An 18,607-nucleotide genomic window follows, 5' to 3' on the forward strand; every position below is an offset into this window, starting at 1 on the left:
GATTTCAACAGTTGTATCAGCACAATAATGTCATTACTATTCAGTTTATGCTACCCAGTATCTCTTGCCTTTTAACATTAATGTTCTGTTTATAACTTTTAGAACATTGAAAAGATCAGCTTAGATACTTAAAGCTGATTGCCTCTCTATGTCTGGGTATTTTATAAACGGATAAAGTTCATCTTCTTGTAAGAACAGGAAACTTCAATCACTTATAAAACAGAGTTATCTGTAATTCTGTCTAGACTGAAAGAGACAATTCTCCATGACAAAGTGGAAACGTGCTTCAAAACTAAAAGGTAGATTTAAGACATGGCTAAATGTTCAGGAAGGTGCCTCTTTCCAACTGCACACAAAATGTGGCTTACACTTTTTACATTTATTTTAATTTCCCCAAGGCACTTGCTAGGCCTGGCAGAAGATTATGCCTCCCCAGAACTTTATCTGTGCACACCGAATTCACCAAGTAATCCTGCCAAGGGACAAAGTTTCTTTAATAGGAGCTCCCTCACCAACACTGCCTTCCCCCCAACCCTTCCTGTTATTTCAGTCCTTTCATTCTTCCTATTCAAGCAACTTGGTTAAAAAACAGCAACCTAGACCAGCCAGAGAAGAATGAACAGAACAGGAAAAAAATCTGGAAACTAAATCAACTCACAAGAAAACAAGATAGAACAAAGTCTATTCAGCTATGAAATATAAGGAGGCAAGAGACATGAATGAAATGTGGAACACACAGCAGACAAACAGCACAGGGGATGAAAATGTGTAAATATAAGAGCACATTTTTCTCCACAGCCCAGAATAAATCTAAAAGGTTCAACTTCAGTGTTTTTATGGCTAGTAAGCAAAGGAGTTTCTCATTTTCTGGCCTATACAGAGGAAAAAGTTCTACAATTAGAAATGCAAAGCAATGACAGTGAGATTTCATATTTGAAACTTGACAAGCAAGTACTCCCATCTTTCATTATAGCAAAACTCTAGGAAATAGGTTTAACAGGAGGGGAGAAAGAAAGTGTAAGAAATGGCTATACATTTGTTTCATATCATGACAGGAAAAATGTACACAAACCTGCCTGTCTTACTTTTCCATTTCATTATTGTAGCTATAAGCTGCTTCTTATTTAAAGAGATCTATATTAGTTAATCTGAAAGAAGTTTATTCTACAGATGAGTTGGGCTCTGGAGGACAGATGAGTTCTCTGGAGAATGATCCTTCAGCATGTTAAGTTGAATGACGAGGGAAATGCAAGAAGAGGAAAGATATACAGCTGAATATCACCATGCAACAAGGGGGTTCCTCCCATTTCCAACAGGTCCACAGCTACCACTTCTATCCTGCCTCCTCCCCTAGCATATTGAGACACCCAGAAACACACAGCTTAGGACAGAGGGAAAGGATGAGGAAGGACAGACGTAGCTCGGTGTTTCACTGCAGCAGTGCCTGCTCCCCACCAGCCCCTGTCCCAAACCCAGCAGTGCTGAATTCCCCTCTACCTCTTTTTTCCTTCATACTGCGGTGTGGCAGGATTATCAAGTAACAGGAAGGAAAATTATTGCTAGAAGAAAGATTTAATGGTCCACGATTCTACCATTCGCATCCTCCTGGACCTCAAAAGTTGCCTTGTTTTTAAATGTCAGGTAAACAGATGCAGCAGCAACAGCAACAACAGTTCAAGTCAGCCCTGTTAACAATTGCACACCTCTCCCACCATCAGCTGTGCTCTGAGAGACCAAATCTCACTACCCCTTCTGCCACGAGAAGTTCCTGAGTGGTACCGAGCACATCCCTTATTTTAACATATTAACAGTTAATCTGAATATGCCAACCAATATCCACGTGCAGTGACAAAACCATGCCTGCTTTCCCATGCAGTTCTCAGCAGGAAGGAGGACTCAGCAGGAAGAAAGACAACAGTGCTCTGGGGTTAACACTGAAGAATGACTGAGGCAACATCTGCTGTAATTTATGAGGGAAAATTCTTGGACTCAGCACTTGCAGCTTTCATGGAAGTAACTGAAAACTCAGTTGTACTGTGGATGGTATTTAAATTACTCCTCAAGTCTCTGTGGAACAGGAAGAAAAAAACCACCACACACAAAAGAATACCACACACACTCCCACCCCCATTAGCAGCCCTTAAGATAGAGCCAGTTCCCTTTAATTCAACTTACAACTCCTCCATCTCCATCTTTCCCCCCAGTCAAATTCAGCCCTGACCTAAATGGACACAGATTCTATTAAATTACGCTGGGACTGAATCCAGTACTACCAGGTCACCCAATAGCCTTGAAAATACGGGTGAAACCTGTTTAGTTCCAACTGGAATAACAATTGTTACAAGTTGCTGCGCTATTTTTCCAAGTACATCATCCCTGAATTTCTCTATTATCTGCATGTTGCTAAATTGAGTCAACAGAATATTCTAAGTTGGTAGTGAGACCTTTTGCCACTCAGCACTTACTCCTGTTAAGGAATGGTACAGAGGCCTGCTCTGTTTGCAGGCAGTCATCTGTTTTGGCAGCCCAAATCACAGTTCTCCGTGGTCACATGCTCTGTTTCCTCATTCACAGGATTCACACACATGACCTCCTCAGCAGTCCTTCTTGAGAGATATAATCACTGCTTTTAGACTGCTCATAATCAACTAAATTTCATTAAGCACTGGAGGAAAGAATATATTGTCCATACATTCATCCTGCAATCAGTTCCAAGTGAAATCTGTCATAGCTCTCATGATTTCAACAGTCTATCAATATAGACAATATTGTCTAATCACTTATTTCTGTTACATCATCTAGCCACGTAAAACCATTTCTAACTGCAAGGGTTTAAAAGTAGCCAAAGACACTTGGGTAAACTTGCTTTTTGAGGATTATAGGAAGTGATGGTCAAGGGATTCTTGCCACAGTCCATAGTTAATTGAAAAAGCATGATTTAGAAAGTGGAATAAAAGGTTTCACAAACTAAAGCAAGAGTAGCATGTTTGCAGCATTACTCCCTGGATGCTTCAAGAATACTGAATATACTAAAGTTTGAAACAGTCTGCAAACAACTCCTGTATCCTGCAGGATACTGGCAGGACCACTGTGACGACTTTCTGCATACTTTTCTAGCCCTAGCAAAAACCAGAAGGTATCAATCATCCAGTTTTAACAGCAGCTGACTGAAGCTATTCATTGAGTTGTGCATTGCTACCACTGTGGCCCCATGAATGAGTCTCAAAGTCTCCTCCTCCTATTTTTGTTCCTCTGAGTGGACTCTCAACAGCACCGTCGGTGTTTTCTTTTTTTTTTTTAACTTTCTGAATGGCTTTGAGAGATCAGCTGAAAAGAAACACCATTAGCAAAAACAAAAGTTTTCAAAGAAAAAGTGGCAACAAAGTGGACATATTAGAGACAACTTGTGATTCACGGCCAATAATGGGCTTTGCGCCTCTCTTTACCTCAATACCCTTTTCGGTTTTACTGCTGGGTAAGAGCTGGACAGACTATTGCACTTCTCCTAGCAACCAAAAATCACTTGGGGGAAAAAGGCATGTTGTCTACTGAAAGGGAGAACAGAGAAATTTGGGGTCATACAAAGCCAGACATATGTTCTTTTGCATTTCATTCCAAATTGAGCAGTTGTCAGGAAAGATTTGGTAAATAATAATAAACAGTTCTGTTTTACACTTGTTCATATTTAATTATGTTTGTCTACTTGTCACATATTTAATTTTCCTTTAATTCAGTGTTATAATGGTTCCTAGTATTGTTTTGAGTTTTGCCTTCAGAAACATAAATTCTCTCTTACAGTTTCTAAAGCTATTTTCTTTAATTATATCTATATACACTTCTAATGATCTCTCCACATGGGTTGTTTGGTGTGGGTTTTTTTTAAGCTATATGTACACACACAGAAAACTACTCTTAGAGATTTAAAGACAACAGCACTGATATCCTATTCCAAATGCATGGATTTTACCCCCTAGATAGGACTTGATCTTACAGGATAAACTTTCTGGTCTCATTAAGTAAAGACCACATTGTAGAGTTTAAGATGATGAACCAAATTCAAGAAAAAGAAAAAAAAACCATGGAAGTTTGTTATTCAGACATACACTTGAATAGACAAATCACATGGACTAGCTTAAAAGCAAAGCTTTATAATTTAAAATCCAGTTTGCTAACAGAACAGATGCAATAGATCAAAGGTAAAATGCGGCCTCAAGTACTTCTGGTAGTTAATTTTTTTTTCCCCCCTGAAAGTCTTTTGTTTAATAGCTGTTGCCTTGACTTAAAACAACTGCTTTAGTCAGTCCACTGAATTCTTCCTACATATTGTAAAAACATGTACACAAAACCTCCCAGAGAATCCATCACACCACTTCTGCAGTGTATCAGGTTAAAGCCAGCAAAGACCTTCGTTCACTGCATCAAATTACAATTTAGTGTTTTCTTGCAACCACTCCAAAGAAATCTGGACTAAAACAGTTTAACAGGAAAGCTTATTCCTCCTTCATGGCTATGTGATGTATAAATGACATAGCAATGATAAAAGCCTAAATATAAAGCAACCCTGAAGTTTTCAGGGATCAGCATGACAGTAGTGCTTTGCTGTCCTGTTCATTCCTTATACCTCACCCAGCCACGTGCTCTTCAGCCCAGCTCCTCTGATAGTCTCTCTCTCCCCTTTCATGCTTCAAGGAGGGCTAGCTAGCCCTCTAATCCATCATGGACCTGGAATCAGGCTACTATCCCACTTCTACTCCCAGTTTACAGTGTAATTTCTCTCTCCAGGGGACTGTCAGAGCAGGGCAGTGTTACTGTACATGCAGGACCAATAAGGATCTCCAGCTCTCAGAGGTGACACAATGAAATGAGCACAGGATGAGATTTCACCTCTGAAAAGCGAGAAGGAAAATATGCCCACAGATCCTTTTTGTGCAGCCTCCACTATGGAGTGGCCATCCCAAAGAGAAGATCAAGTTGACTAAGAAAAGGAAATCCAGGTGAGAAAAAAACCATACTTTTTCTAACTACTTCTTAGTCCAACAGCTTTGCTTTGTCATTTGAATTTTTCATGGTGCTGATAGGAAGGAAACTGTTGTCCATCCTTTAGTTACGGAGTTCTCTTTGGGATAAAACATACACGGTTAAAACTGACCACTCCTTTTGCCAGGATGAAGTCATCCAAGCTACAGGACATGTGGACCTTTAAAACTGCACAGAACGACAGCTTGAGAACCCATGATTATAGCATTGAAGTACTTCCTATAACTGCTTCTTAACTCTTGATATTTTCACAGCAGTAAAAAAGTACCTTTTGTACCCTGGGCATGAGCAGTCCCTCCATTCACTATGAATGGGAAACAAGCTGACTGATGTTAGTTACCTGACATTTTGGTTTTAAAAGGTTGAATTTTTTCTACTCAGTTTCTCTTGCAATCAATGACAAGTGATTAATAGAAGTGCACTACAGCTCACTGTGTTTTACAACTTGCTGCTGGCCATTTATTCTTTATTTATTTGTGAAATCTGCATTTATGACAAGCCCATTACAGAGATGCTTTTCTCGCCTTGGCACGCGAGACAATGAAAATACAAATACAAAGAAATACAAATACAAATGAAAAGACCGTGTCTGCTGCAACATTGGTGGCACAATCATCCAGGTAAACGCTAATGAGTGAGACCATACTCAGCTCCTGGCACCTCCACTCATCCTACTGGTTCATTTCCAGGTATCAGACCTGGAATAAATAAACTGTTCTCCGAGTTAATCTGAGAAAAAGTGATGGGAGAAAATAAAAAGTAAATTATTACAAAGTGTAAAATAGTACAATGGCAGACCACTGTCCTTCACTGAAGGACATTCTTCAGGTTGAAGAATTCTGCTGGAAGTGAAGGAGAACAATGAAGACTCAGTGACAAGGGTAATCTTATGAGTAAATATCACAAACCATTAAGGTTGCTCCCAATCAAGCTTTGAATAGTGTCTTAAGCAATGAGCACCTGTAAATGATGAGGAGTGAATTTGAAAACGCTTCGTGTTTTTCCAGTCATCATTCACATAGGTGGGTAGAGATGAATGAGGATCTCCACAACGACAAATAATAGCATGAAGAGTGTGCAACAGCACCTGTATGCTCACAACCTCGATGGGTTACAAAATACACACTGGAACCATCAGATAATGGGTGACCTTCAGTTATCAGCAAGACAAAGACACAGTGTGTCCTGGTAGAAACAGCAAGACAAACAAGGAAGAATGTTTGCCAACCTATCTAGTACACAAGCAGAAAGTTCTCTCAAAACCCAGTTAAGCAGGTGTATTAACTCGGGGATCTGCACATAATAACTCTTTGTCAATTAGTTTACAAAAAAAATTTTAAAATAATAAAAGTAAAAAAATGCTTAGCCAAAAAAAAAAAAAACCACCCTAGGAATAAAAAGTAACTGGAGAAGAGTGGTATAGAACTTCAATGCACACACCGAAGATACTTCTGCCAGAATATTTGTTTAGATTAATATCCTCACATCACATTTGTCCATAACCCAGGGATGAATCTCAATTAGGCGTGGCCACCAGAGCACGGCGGCTCAATATACGTATCAGCAGGTTATTACATGAGTGCTACTGGTTAGTTTGTCTATTGTTGTTCATGCATTTATTGATAAAGGTTATTATTTTAATAAAATTAAGAGCGCATCTTGGATCTCTTCCATGGCGGCAAAGCCAAGATAAGCTGCAGAGACGGAATTAAAAAGCCATTTCTTACTTCATAAACTTTTGGCTTGAAAAAACATTAAGAATGCATATCTTTAGGTACACAACCCAGCACAAGAAGCAGATGTTTGGTTACAAAGGGGTACTCTGCACTAGTAAAGAGAGGCATATAGGAACATGTAAGAAGCAGAACTGAGGCATCAACGTGCACTTGTACCCTCTGGTATTTGGGAGCTATCTCCATGGAAGGATGTAGCAACAAACCAGCTTCATCTTTTACGTTATCTGAGCTAAGATGTGAGCCTTGACTTACAGTAAGTCAAGATATCACCATCTGCTTTCACAGCCTTCCACACAAAGGACTCAACAGCAAAACTGTTACAGATTTCAGTGGTGCAGAATCAGGACCTAAATTAATGGGGCCTTGTTTAATTATCCACTATAACAACAAAAATTATTTTGTTAAGGAAAAAGGTTTGAGGGGAGGACAACACTAACTACTCAATCTTATTTCTGAACATGTGACTTCAAGGGCAGAGAGTCCACAATTTGCATTATGTAGTAGAAGTCAGGTGTGAGAGTAAAGATGGTGAGACTAAAATATACATCTACAAATCCTGATTTCTACACAATTATTTTGCAAAGATTTCATGACTAACAGTCCACATGACTACCCTGCATAAAAGCTATCCTAAACATTCTCAGACAAGCGGTGACCTAAGATCAGATTCCATACCCTTCTATGCAGCAAAATGCAAAGGAATTGTTTTGAACATACAAGGCATGTGTGCTGTAAAGTGCAGGAAACCTCAGGTAACAGGTTAACCTCAGGTAACAATAAGCATTGTGTAAAAACTCAGCAGTCACACGCAAGAAATTTCTGCTCAGTCAGAGCCAAAAAGCCAACACGTTTCTTTATTTGACAGGAGCAAATACTTGTTTTCTTGTGCCTTCTTGCAAAATAAAGAGACCTTTACAGAGATGTAGAAAAAGCACACCAGTAACCGAGCCTCTTGGCAAGAAACAGCATCAGTATGATTACTAAGTATCCTCCACAAGGTTGATGTGAGAGGTGGTGAGCCAGATGGCAGCCACAGGAAGAGCAACCTCTGCCATGCCAGCTGAGATAACAGATAAAAGCTGACAGCAGTGCTCCTCTTAGGTGGCTGAAACAGAATGTACAGAACCTGTTAGCAATCTATTTAGCCCAGATCAATATTTGAATAGCAATTCAAGGGTAGCAAATGGCTAAAAAGCCATTGCATACTCTTTAGTAATTTCCACTAAATGGTTCAGGAGCGAACAGAGCACGTCTTGAGTTTAGGGCTACGAGCCCACATTGCTATGGAAAAGCAACTCCTGGAAATAGAGTTGACTGGACAGACTAGCCAAAGCCTCTATTTCCTCTCATCACATTTTCTGGCACGTCTCCTTGATGCTTTTTATGCCTCCTTAAAAATGTACTTAAATCCTTTTGTCTGCTTCAAAGGTTACACATCTTTAGCCTGTGTTGCTAAAATTTAGTTTCCATCAATCTCATCACTGCAGAAAGTTCCTAATGGAAGGACTACTATACTAAGTACAACTCACATAAAAGGTTTAAATCCCCTATGTCCAACTTTTCTGAAAGATTTGGGGGTATCAGACCTCTTGCAGAGTTCCAAATTAGCAAAGACACAAACCAAATAATTTGGATTTTCACGTTAGTTTTCAAACATACCCATCTCTGGAAGTACAAGGACAGGGTTTCCTCATTGCCTATCTTCAGCACATAAATATATGTTGTCGCAATAACAACTTACCAGAAAGGAAGTAAAGAAAGCAAAATCTTAAGACTAATTCAGCAAAGTTACTCATTATGGTCATAAAGTCATTCATACTCAGTGAAGTTTTAAAGCATATGATTAGCTTAGAACACATGTTTCAATTCTTAATAATTTCAGTGAGATTCTGGATGAGAGGTGGAAGAACTTAAATACTCTGCAGAATTGGATCTTATGGAAGAACAAGCTCAAGGAAATAAAACTGCAAACTCTCCTCTTCAGAATTCCACTCTCAATGCATTAAAATGCACACATTCCACAGAAGCAAAGGTTATCCATCAACAGCAAAACTCACATGAGAGATCAAGACCCTGTCAGCTCAAATACCCAGTGGAAGAATATACTCCAGCTTTATATGTAAGCCATGTTCTCCAACAGGCAACAGGGACCAGCACAAGGCCACAGATGTGCAGTTCACTGGCATGAAGAAATAAATTTTAAAAAGAAAAATAAATACAGAATGCTTCAGCCACCCTACCATTTCAAATGCACACTTTTCATTAAGAAAATGAGTGCTTTTGATATATATTAATATGGAGTTAAAATGTTGGTGTTATAGAATTATTCTCGTGTAACTTTAGCACCATCACCCATCCAAGATATCACACCTGCAGTTTTCAAGGGACAATGGCTAAAAGCCAGCTCTGACATAAAAGGTTATTATTTTCATTGAAACTGCTTATGAGTCCTACCAGGGCAGAGTTTGGCCCACTAAAACACGTGTTCACAGAAGTTGTGAACTTTTCTGTTAATATTTTTTTCTTTTAAGTGTTATTAGCAATTGGAAGAAGAATAACCAAAACACATAACAGTGAAATAAAAATCAATTGAACGCTGGTAAAAAAAAAAAAAAAAAAAAAAAAAACAAAACCCATGGAGTCTTTTAACTCCATTCCATCTTACAGTAGAGAATCTGTCAGTGGGGTGTTTTGTTGTTTGGGCTTTTTTAGGGTGTTTTGTTTTTTGGGCTTTTTTGATGTGTTTGATTTTTTGTTTGGGTTTTTTCTCCCAAGAACTGCAACCAAGATTGATATCTCAAATAAAAGAAAATTAAAATTATTCCCCGAACAGATGGCAGGAACATGGGAAGGATTGCAGGAAAATCAAAAGCACAGTAATAAACAAAATAAAACCTCCATGTGTGTAAGTATCACATATTTTCTGTCGAGCTTTGCAATTTTGAGGTGTCATAAAAGGAGTGGCAGCGAAAATAACTTCAGAAGACAAATATTATCATTTTGACCTATATCTCTTGTGAATCAGTAAGCAAAACTAACCTCCCAAGGAAAAGGATGGCCAACATGCCTCCAATGCAACAGTGTCTGCGTCTGGACCTCATGCCAAGAGATCAAACAAAAAAACCCAACCAAACCCAACAACAAAAATCAGTAAAAACCAAAAAGGCACTAAGAGGTAACTTTCAAACATAGAAAACAAACCAAGGAGTTCTTAAACAAGTGGTCTATAAAGTTTTGACTTTTTTTTTTCTTTAACTATAGCATTACAAATCGTGCTAATGTTGATATAGATCTTTTCAAAGCAACTAGTGGTATATGTCACCCTAAGATGTGATCGTAATTATCATGCTTCTAAAGAGACAAAAGCACTGCTTGCCAAGCTTGCCTGCCAGTATTTCTTCAAAGCTACTTGTTAGTCACTTCGACAATAACAGCTTATCTCTACTTGGTCATGATGTGCTATCCACAAGGCTCTTTATTTATTTATTTCGGAGAGTTGTTAATGTAGGCAAACTCGACAGTCTCTGCAATATCTTCCCACAAAAGGGGAGGATCCCATCTCTTCCAGGCAGCTTCTTGGTAATCTTTTTCTAATGGTCCAGGTCTAAATTACCTACGTGCTTCACCTGTGCCTCCCTACCCCCCATCCTATAAGGCTAAACCAGAACAAAGGTTCTACTTGTGTTCCCCGTGACAAAACTCGAATAAATTATGTCTTGCTCCCGTTGTTCCAGCAAGCTGGTTAATTGCATTTGTTTCATATATCTCCGAACAGCCTGGTACATTAATTACATTCTGTAACACCAAGCTCCTCTGATTCACTCTGTCACTTCCACTGAGCACTTTAATTGTATTCCTTCTAGCTACATACAATTTTAAACACTTACTAATAATTACACTTCTACAGCCTGATGTTTGCAGTTTGTATACAAAGCTGTCTCCGATACTGGTGGTCTTAGAGTTAAGGATCTTCTGTTACAGCAAGAAAAATAGAGCAAACATAAAACTATGACCACACTGATTGCCACGAATGTTTTATTAAATCCTTTCACAGTTAAAACTTCCTACTGTTTAGCGTGTACACACATAACACAGAAATTTTCTTGCTGAACATTAAATATGCAGAGCATATTACGCAACCAGTGTAAAACTGTACTTGAATGTCTCCTTCTTCTCACCTATTTTGCCTCCTTTCTTGCTAGAGGGTGGTGGAGGAACACCCAAAGCAGCCTGTGACTGCAAACAATAAACCCAGAGCCCTCGCCTGGGGACTGATACAGTAAGTGCTGAGAGCAGCTTTCCTGAGACAAAGTTTGCTCTGACAGACATGCAAAACGAGCGGGGGTCCCGGACATTAAATTCACCTCAAGTCTAAAGGACTGTTTATGAGTTGCAAATACTCGATCCTAGGAGGAGTGCCGAGCATCTGGTGCCAGCACAGGCTCCCGGAGAATCGGATGCTCGCTCCTAGCCTTGTGCCTGAACCGCTGCAGCGCATCCACGGTCTGCGCGGCGGCACAGCGCCCACCCCTACTCTGAAAGGCAATTTACCCTTGCGCTGAAGTTCTCGCCCTGCTAAACCGTACTTCCCCAAGATGACAATTTACAGCTCCCCAGCCGTTACTTAAACTCGAAAACCGCAAGAAACGTTGCAGAGCACACCCAAGGGGGACCGGGGGGGTGGTAAGAAAACCCACTCTTTCCCCAGACGCTGTTGAGCTTGATGAAAACGCTCCCTCTGGAAAGCCCGGAATGATAGGGAAGACGGTGGGAAGAGCCTCCCGCCCCACCTGGCCGGCACGGCGGCGGTGGGCGGAGGTGGAGCGGGGTGGTCGGTGCCGCTCTGCCGCCGCCCCGCGCTCCCAGCCCGCCTCCCTCCCTCCTTCATTCCCTCCCTGCCGCTCGCCAGCGCCGAAACAGGCGCTGAGGGACTCTGGAAATCCGCCAGTTCGCCTCACCTGGAGCCGAGGCAGGGCTAACCTATTTATTTCATCAGCTGGCTCTCCCGGTGGAAAAGTTTAACAATAGAAGGCGGCAAAGTAACACCGGCTACAACAGCTCCCTGCCTTTCCTTTCTCCTTCCCGCTTCCCACCCCCCAATAAAAGATTCAACACGGTAGTTTTTCCTCTCTTCTCGCCACCTCAAGCTGACATTCTTCCATTCATAAGCTGCTTTCCCATTAAGTTAGGAGACGGGAAGCAGTGCTTATTGAAAACATATATTCTCCCTCTTCCGACCCCTCCCTCCCCAAATACCATTTTTATACCAGGAACAAGCTTAAGGCTCTGTAACGTTAAAGCTTATAATGCCGTCCATGTGCTGTCCCAAATCAGATTCAGATGAAGGGGATTTCTGCACAGAAATGACATGTCTAAAATAAGAGAACTTACCATAGACTTGAAAAAATGCAAATCCGAAGAGCAGGAGTGGCGTCAGCAGACCCATTTTGACATAGTAAAAGCAATCCCGATCGCTTGCGAGACTAATTCCACAGAGATTAAAAAAAAAAAAAAAAAAAAAAAAAAAAGAAGTATCCAAAGCCAGTAAGAGGTAGGTCCAAAAGTTTTCAGTTTCCTAGCAGCTACTTAAAGTGGAAAGGGAAATCTTGAAATCAAAAGCTGCAGATGCAAAGGTCTTGAATGTGACACTTTTAGATCCATACAGATTAGAGCAGCGAGCGAGCTCCGGCGGCTTCTGCTTTGCACACACGCTCCTTCCTAAATTCCCACCAATCCAGCCTGAGCAGAGGAATTATTCAAGTGTGTCTAAGACTCTCTTTAGGATCCATGGCAATCCAAAAGCCAGCTCTTTCTTCGGAAGACAAGGAGAGACTCTGAGAAAGGACCTGATTCCTAGAAAGTGCTCCACAAACTTCCCGGCACTTTGCAGGAAAACCATTGGCTTGGTTCAGCTATCTTGCTTTCCTCTCGCCCTCCCCCTACCCCTTTCTCTCCCCAAATCAGTTCAAGCTGCAGAGTTTCTCACTTAACTTCCATAATAGGAACGCCCAGGCAATGTGCTACACGGGAGGGGAACGGCTTGCTTTCTCAGCATCCCCTCAAAGAAAAAAAAAAAAAAAAGAAAAAAAAAAAAAAAGCCTTGTCCCCTACACCTCCCTCCTCCCTGAAAGCGGAGCGGGAACTGTTGGAGGGCAGGACCCCGGCGCGGTGCCGCTGCTGCTGCCGAGCGGTGGCGGCGGGGGATGCGGGGCGTGCTGGGGATGCGGGCAGTGCGGGGCGCTCCCGCCGCCGCGCCTCTCCCGGGCGGCCCCGGCGCGTCCGCCGCTCCTCTCTCCGCTCCCTCTCCTCTCTCCCCTCCTCTCCCGCCGCCTCCGCCTCCTGCCGCCGCGGACACACCGGCTGGCAGCGAGAGGGAGGAGAATGAGCGCGGCTCCCGAGGCTGCCTGGGGAAGGGAGGCTGCGGGGTGTGGACTAAACCACTGCGCTCCACACCCACGCGTCCCTCTCTCTCTCCTCCCGGGGTAGGGAGATGGGGACGGCGATGCCAGCAGGCAGCCGTAGGGCTGGGAGCCAGGCTCGCTGCCTCCCCTCCACAGTTGGGTGTAGGTAGGATTTACATGATTGCTCCTCACCGCTTCCCCTTTAACGGGCAGCTAATTTTTCGGTAAGTGATTTCATGGAACTGTTCTCTAATTATTCATTTTCCCCTCTCGCACGCCTAACGCAGGCGCTAGGGAGTGAGACCCTCGAAAGCATATTCCCCAGGGATTTCTCTGCTGGCCCGCTCTGTGGAAAAGGTGGCAAATAAAATAAAACAAAACACAAAAGATCGCACGTGTCCCACAGAGCCTTTGGAACCGGCGGGCTCCGCCGAAACCCAGGAGCCTCCTGCCTCCCGGGTCCCTTGGATGCAGGGAAGCTCCCGCCAGAGGGAAAGTTTCGTGGTCCCTGGAGGCGGCGGTGAGGGAGACGGGAGAAGGGGCCACCTCACCTCCCAGTAACCAGGGAGAACAGCCCCTCTCCGCCACACGCTCGGAGCAAACCCCGAACCACCAGAGCAGAAAGAGGGAGGGACGCGGGGGAAGGAGCAACGCGGGATTTAACGGCGCCTGGTGCCGGAGAAGGGCAGAGACATCTGCCCCCCGAGAGGGGGACTGAGACACCCGGTGAGGAGGGGGCAGAGGCACCCCCTGACGGGGCACAGACACCCCCTGAGGGGACACGCAGCCCCGTTAGGGGACACACAGCCCCTGTGAGGGGACACATCGGCACCGCGAGGGGACAGCCAGCCCGCGGTGTCCCCGCCGTGCCCGGGCCGCGCGCAGCGCCGCTCGGTGAAGCCCGAGCGCCCCCTCCTGTCGGCGCTGCCTTTTGTGCGGCGGCTCGGAGACCTCCGAGCTTTCCTCTCGTCTTGCTTTCTTTCTTTCTTTCTTTCCCCCTTTATTTTGCATATATTAGAAATCTTTTTTTTTCTTTAATAAGTTCTCCGCGCGAAGGATGCGAACAGTATTTCTGCTAAAGGTACATGGTGCACACACACACACGTAAAACGCTCTGCAAGTTAATTCTTCCTTGATTCTTGCGTGCAATCAGTGGCAACTATTTTACTGTCTCCAAATGTGACACTGTTAGGATTTTTTTAAAGAGTTATTGGTATTCCATACAAAGCAAGATGAAAACTCCAAAGCCTCTTAATGCAAATCAGGGAACGATGTCCCCTTATACTCACAATCTGCCCTGAAGATAAATACCATAGAAAAATAGAATGGCCTGGGTTGGAAAGGACCTTAAAGATCATCTAGTTCCAACCCCCTGCCACAAGCAGGAATACCTTCCAGGTGCTCTGACCAGACTGCTCAGAGCTCCATCCAACCTGGCCTTGAGCAATTCCAGGGATGGAGCACCCACAGCTTCCCTCAGCAACCTGTTCCAGTGGCTTACCGCTCTCACAGTAAAGATTTTTTTCCTAATATCTAATCTAAATCTACTTTCTTTCAGGTTAAAGCCATTCCCCTTGTCCTGTCACTACAAGCCCTTGTCAAAAGTCTCTCTCCATCTTTCTTGTAGGCTCCCTTCAGGTACCAGAAGGCCACATTTACTGGGCAAAGCCTTCTCTTTCCTAGGCTAAACAATCCCAATTCTCTCAGCCTTTCCTCCCAGCAGAGGTGCTCTCTCCCTCTAATCAACTTACTGGTCTCCTCTGCACTCGCTCCAACAGGTCCATGTCCTTCCTGTGCTGGGACCCCAGAGCTGGAGGCAGCACTGCAGGTGGGGTCTCACCAGAGCAGAGCAGAGGGGCAGAATCCCCTCCCTCCCCTGCTGGTCCTATATTACTACACCTGGAGGCAACCTCATGAGGAAGGCTGCAATTAAAGCTAATTAGGGTAAGGTGATCAAAAGGGTAATCTTTGTCAGTGTACTTGTGAACTGGCAAAACAAGAAGACTATAACTATCTGACAGTATGTGTAACTAACATGAAATATTAAAGAATATTACGCTTTGTAGTGGACATTTCAAATGCACAGTCTTAGAGAAAATGCTTGTTTATTGCAAAGTTTTAAATTGGAAACAGCTACACACTATCCAGTTCTTTCTCTGCTTCTCAAATAAAGTTAAGATAAATTTAATAATAGCTGATGTAGACCATAATACTTTGTAGATACATGGAGTCTTCAAAACCCTTAGGTACAGAGGTACCAGTAGAAGAGTACAATGACTCATATCAGCATTCTCAGGGAAATCAATGGATTATCCCTTACAGCTGCTACTGTTTTATTCATTCACTTCTGCAGAATACCACCTTTCAACTATTAAACACTTTGAAAAACTTCGAAAAGTTTCAGCCAAATTTAATCAAGCATTTTTACCAATAGATTTTGCTCATCTGTATTTCACTGATTTGGTGTTTTGTTTGTTTGTTTGGGTTTTGTGTGTGGTTTTGTTTGTTTGTGTTGGTTTTTTGTTTTTTTTTTTTGTGAAGAGTTAACAGTTCCTCAAAGTAAAATAAAAGGTCATCCAAAGCTGTCCGGAGCATTATAGAAGAGGTTGTGTCTCACAAGCACAGGACACGTCACAGACCAGAGTCACTGGCCTGTGAGCAGAGTTTGCTCAGGACACTGTTTGCTTCCATTATAAGATGTGATCCAGATACTGGAATAAAAAAAACATATGCTGTCTCTCTGGTCTTTCAGTACCCTCCAATGAACACGGCCAGCAGGACAGATGTTCTCTGCTTGAACAGCAAAGTCTATACAGAGGAACTGAATGTGCCAACTATTTGTTTGGCTGTGAGCAATATGCCACCTGATTAAATACTTGTGTGAGCAGGAGGAGGAAAGGATATGTCAGTGGTGGTGCACATAAAGCTTCAGTTCAAAGAGTATTGTTGAGGTGGAACTTTAGAACAGGGAAGTGGCACAGAAATATTGCCCTGATTCCTACTAAGGTCAATCATCAAGTGAGGCAGGACTAATCTGGAAAAACAGGGGTGAGATCAGATGTGTGCCAGTGGTAGAGGTAAAGGTTTCATTGCTTTCCCAGTCTGATATTTCATGTCTTTATTTCCCAGACTGCATTAAAATACATATTTAGTATATGAAAGATCAGATCCAGTGTTTAAAGAACGAAGCATCACCCTCTCTTCAGGTGAGCTCTACCATTCACAGGGTTTTTTCTTCTTAACCAACATTACCATCTCTGCTGTTACATATCTATATAATATACCCTATTTCCTGGCTGCCATAAAATCCTCTTGTTATCTTCTCAAAGGAGAAAGGTTACGTTGAGGTGGATCATATAGAATTTCTTATGGATACCAGAAGTACTCACTCAGGGAATTGCTGAAAGTGAATAGAGATTGTTAATATCAAAATATATATATATGTGGTGTGATGACCATGTAATTTAAATGTAGGCAACAAAGTTAAGTTAGGAGGCTGGTCTTTCTAGGATCTTGAGTAGAGCAAAAGATGGTTCCAGAGGATAATTCAGAGCATGTAATGCTGGGCAGCCTCAGAAACACAAAAAGAAAAAGGAAAAAAAAATGACAGTGAGCATGGACCTTCCCAGAGAACAGACTTTTGTCTTCCTCTGTGCTTTTCTGTTCCAGGTCACTGGGTTCTAATGTCATCTGACTACTGAATACATGATGAGAGAACAGAATTTATAGATTTTAATCCTTATAAATGCTGAAGCATGATTATTATTCCTGCTACAATCAATAGGGTCTTCCACAGGAAGATTGTACATGAGAGGTAAATCAAGAACTGAGTCCAGGAAAAGAAGACATGTTGCTAAACCAGTGTAAGCGCTGTGGCTAGATGTGTCTCACAAAGCCCCCTGAAAAGTAGCTTTTCTGCTGTCCCTGGCTGCCTCAATTCTGACTAATCTACTTTCCTAGAACCACTCTTGTGGATTAAAAAAAAAAAAAAAAAAAAAAGGGTGATGGAAGCACGTGCTTCTTTCTCTGTCTCACAGGTGTCTCTTACTTGCAGCACAGAGGGTCACCTTCTGCTTCAACATTAAAAATTCCTCAGTTGTGGCATCTGACTTCAGAGTGTTCCTCTGGAAATACCAATCAAGCAACACTAACAACCCTGTTCTGAAATACCCTTAGTTTGCTAGACTGTGTCTGCACAATTTTTAATTACTAGTACAGCTACATTGCTTACCGCAATTATAAGAATGATCTATACTGTTGGTAAGATAAATATTTGGTAAATTAAATTATTGCAAGTTTTTTGCTATATATCAGATGCTCAGTTTAGGGTTTACATCCACAGCTCATTAAATCAGCAAGAACTGGTAAGAGAAAATGATACAGCTTCTTGACAATCTTTAAAACAGCCTCACCTGAAATAATTTCTACTTGATTATTTTGTTTTTAAAGGAGATTCAGAGCAGGTAATAAGCAGAAATATTTGCATTATATATATAATATTACTATGTAAAGATTTTGTACACCCTATTTTCCCTTTTTCTATGAATGTGCATTTATCACCCATTAAAAAAAAAAAAAAAAAAAGATACAGTGTCTTTTCCACTTTGCAGCTTGATCAAAAAATCAAGAAAGCAGAAAGACAATTTTTAGTTAAAAAAGAATTTGAAAAATGGATTATACATAAAACCAGGGTCAATTTTTTTCCTTTCTGAGGCAGAATGGGGAGGTGAAAGGAAGCTTCTAGGTGTGGCATTGGGTGAGTTTACTGCTATGCGAAACATAGGTCTGTGTTTTCCTGTGGAATAAAAGATGGCAGCACACCATCCTTTCAGGTACCTGGAGCTGCCATTGCAGAGAGCAGCAGCATCTTTGCACTCCAGGGGTAAGAACAGCACATATTAGAAATACATCTGTGACACAGCAGGAGCAGCTGAAACTCAAAACCCGTAGTGTGAAGAGTAGAGCACCCATGACAGTCACAAACACTGAAGGTGTTTCAAAGCTGCTGGATTTTGTGCAGACTTGCAAAGAGCAGGCGGAAGCACACTCTTTTGAGAGGTGCCCAGGGATGGGACAAGAGGCAGTGGACACCAGCTGCAGTGTGGGAGGGTTCCAGTTAAATGTCAGGAAACAGCATTTTCAAACAGGTGCCTGAGGGGGCTGTGGAATTGTTGTCCCTGGAGATATTCAAAACTTAATTGGACAGTGCCCTAGACATTGAAAGTGGACCTCCTTGGAGTTAGACTAGAGAATCTCCAGAGGTTTCTTCTGACCCACATTTTTCTAAGGTTCCATGATTCCATGACTGGCAGTACTGACAAAGTTCTGATCATGTAGGTGTACTTTGTTTGACACCAAACACCAACGTTTCTTAGTAGAGATTTATATGCTAAGGTGTTCAGTAGCACTCACCTCTATTATAAATTACAGAAA

General features: G+C 42.2%; 1 protein-coding gene across 14 annotated transcripts in view; it reads right to left on the reverse strand.

The window, feature by feature from the left end:
• Nucleotides 1-18,607, reverse strand: part of ROBO2 (roundabout guidance receptor 2) — a 1,049,785-nt gene that overhangs the window by 438,641 nt on the left and 592,537 nt on the right. Inside the window, exon 1 of one of the 14 annotated variants that reach the window (XM_050333776.1) lies at nucleotides 12,165-13,103. The exons of the other annotated variants lie outside the window; for them this stretch is intronic. Coding sequence (XP_050189733.1) covers nucleotides 12,165-12,219 — 55 coding nt within the window. The 5' untranslated portion in view covers nucleotides 12,220-13,103. Of the gene's footprint in view, nucleotides 1-12,164; nucleotides 13,104-18,607 lie in introns of those variants that run through there. 14 annotated transcript variants of the gene reach the window in all.

This window comes from Myiozetetes cayanensis, unplaced genomic scaffold (genome assembly GCF_022539395.1).
Source record: "Myiozetetes cayanensis isolate MyiCay16 unplaced genomic scaffold, myiCay2020 scf5-8, whole genome shotgun sequence".
NCBI lineage: Eukaryota > Metazoa > Chordata > Aves > Passeriformes > Tyrannidae > Myiozetetes > Myiozetetes cayanensis.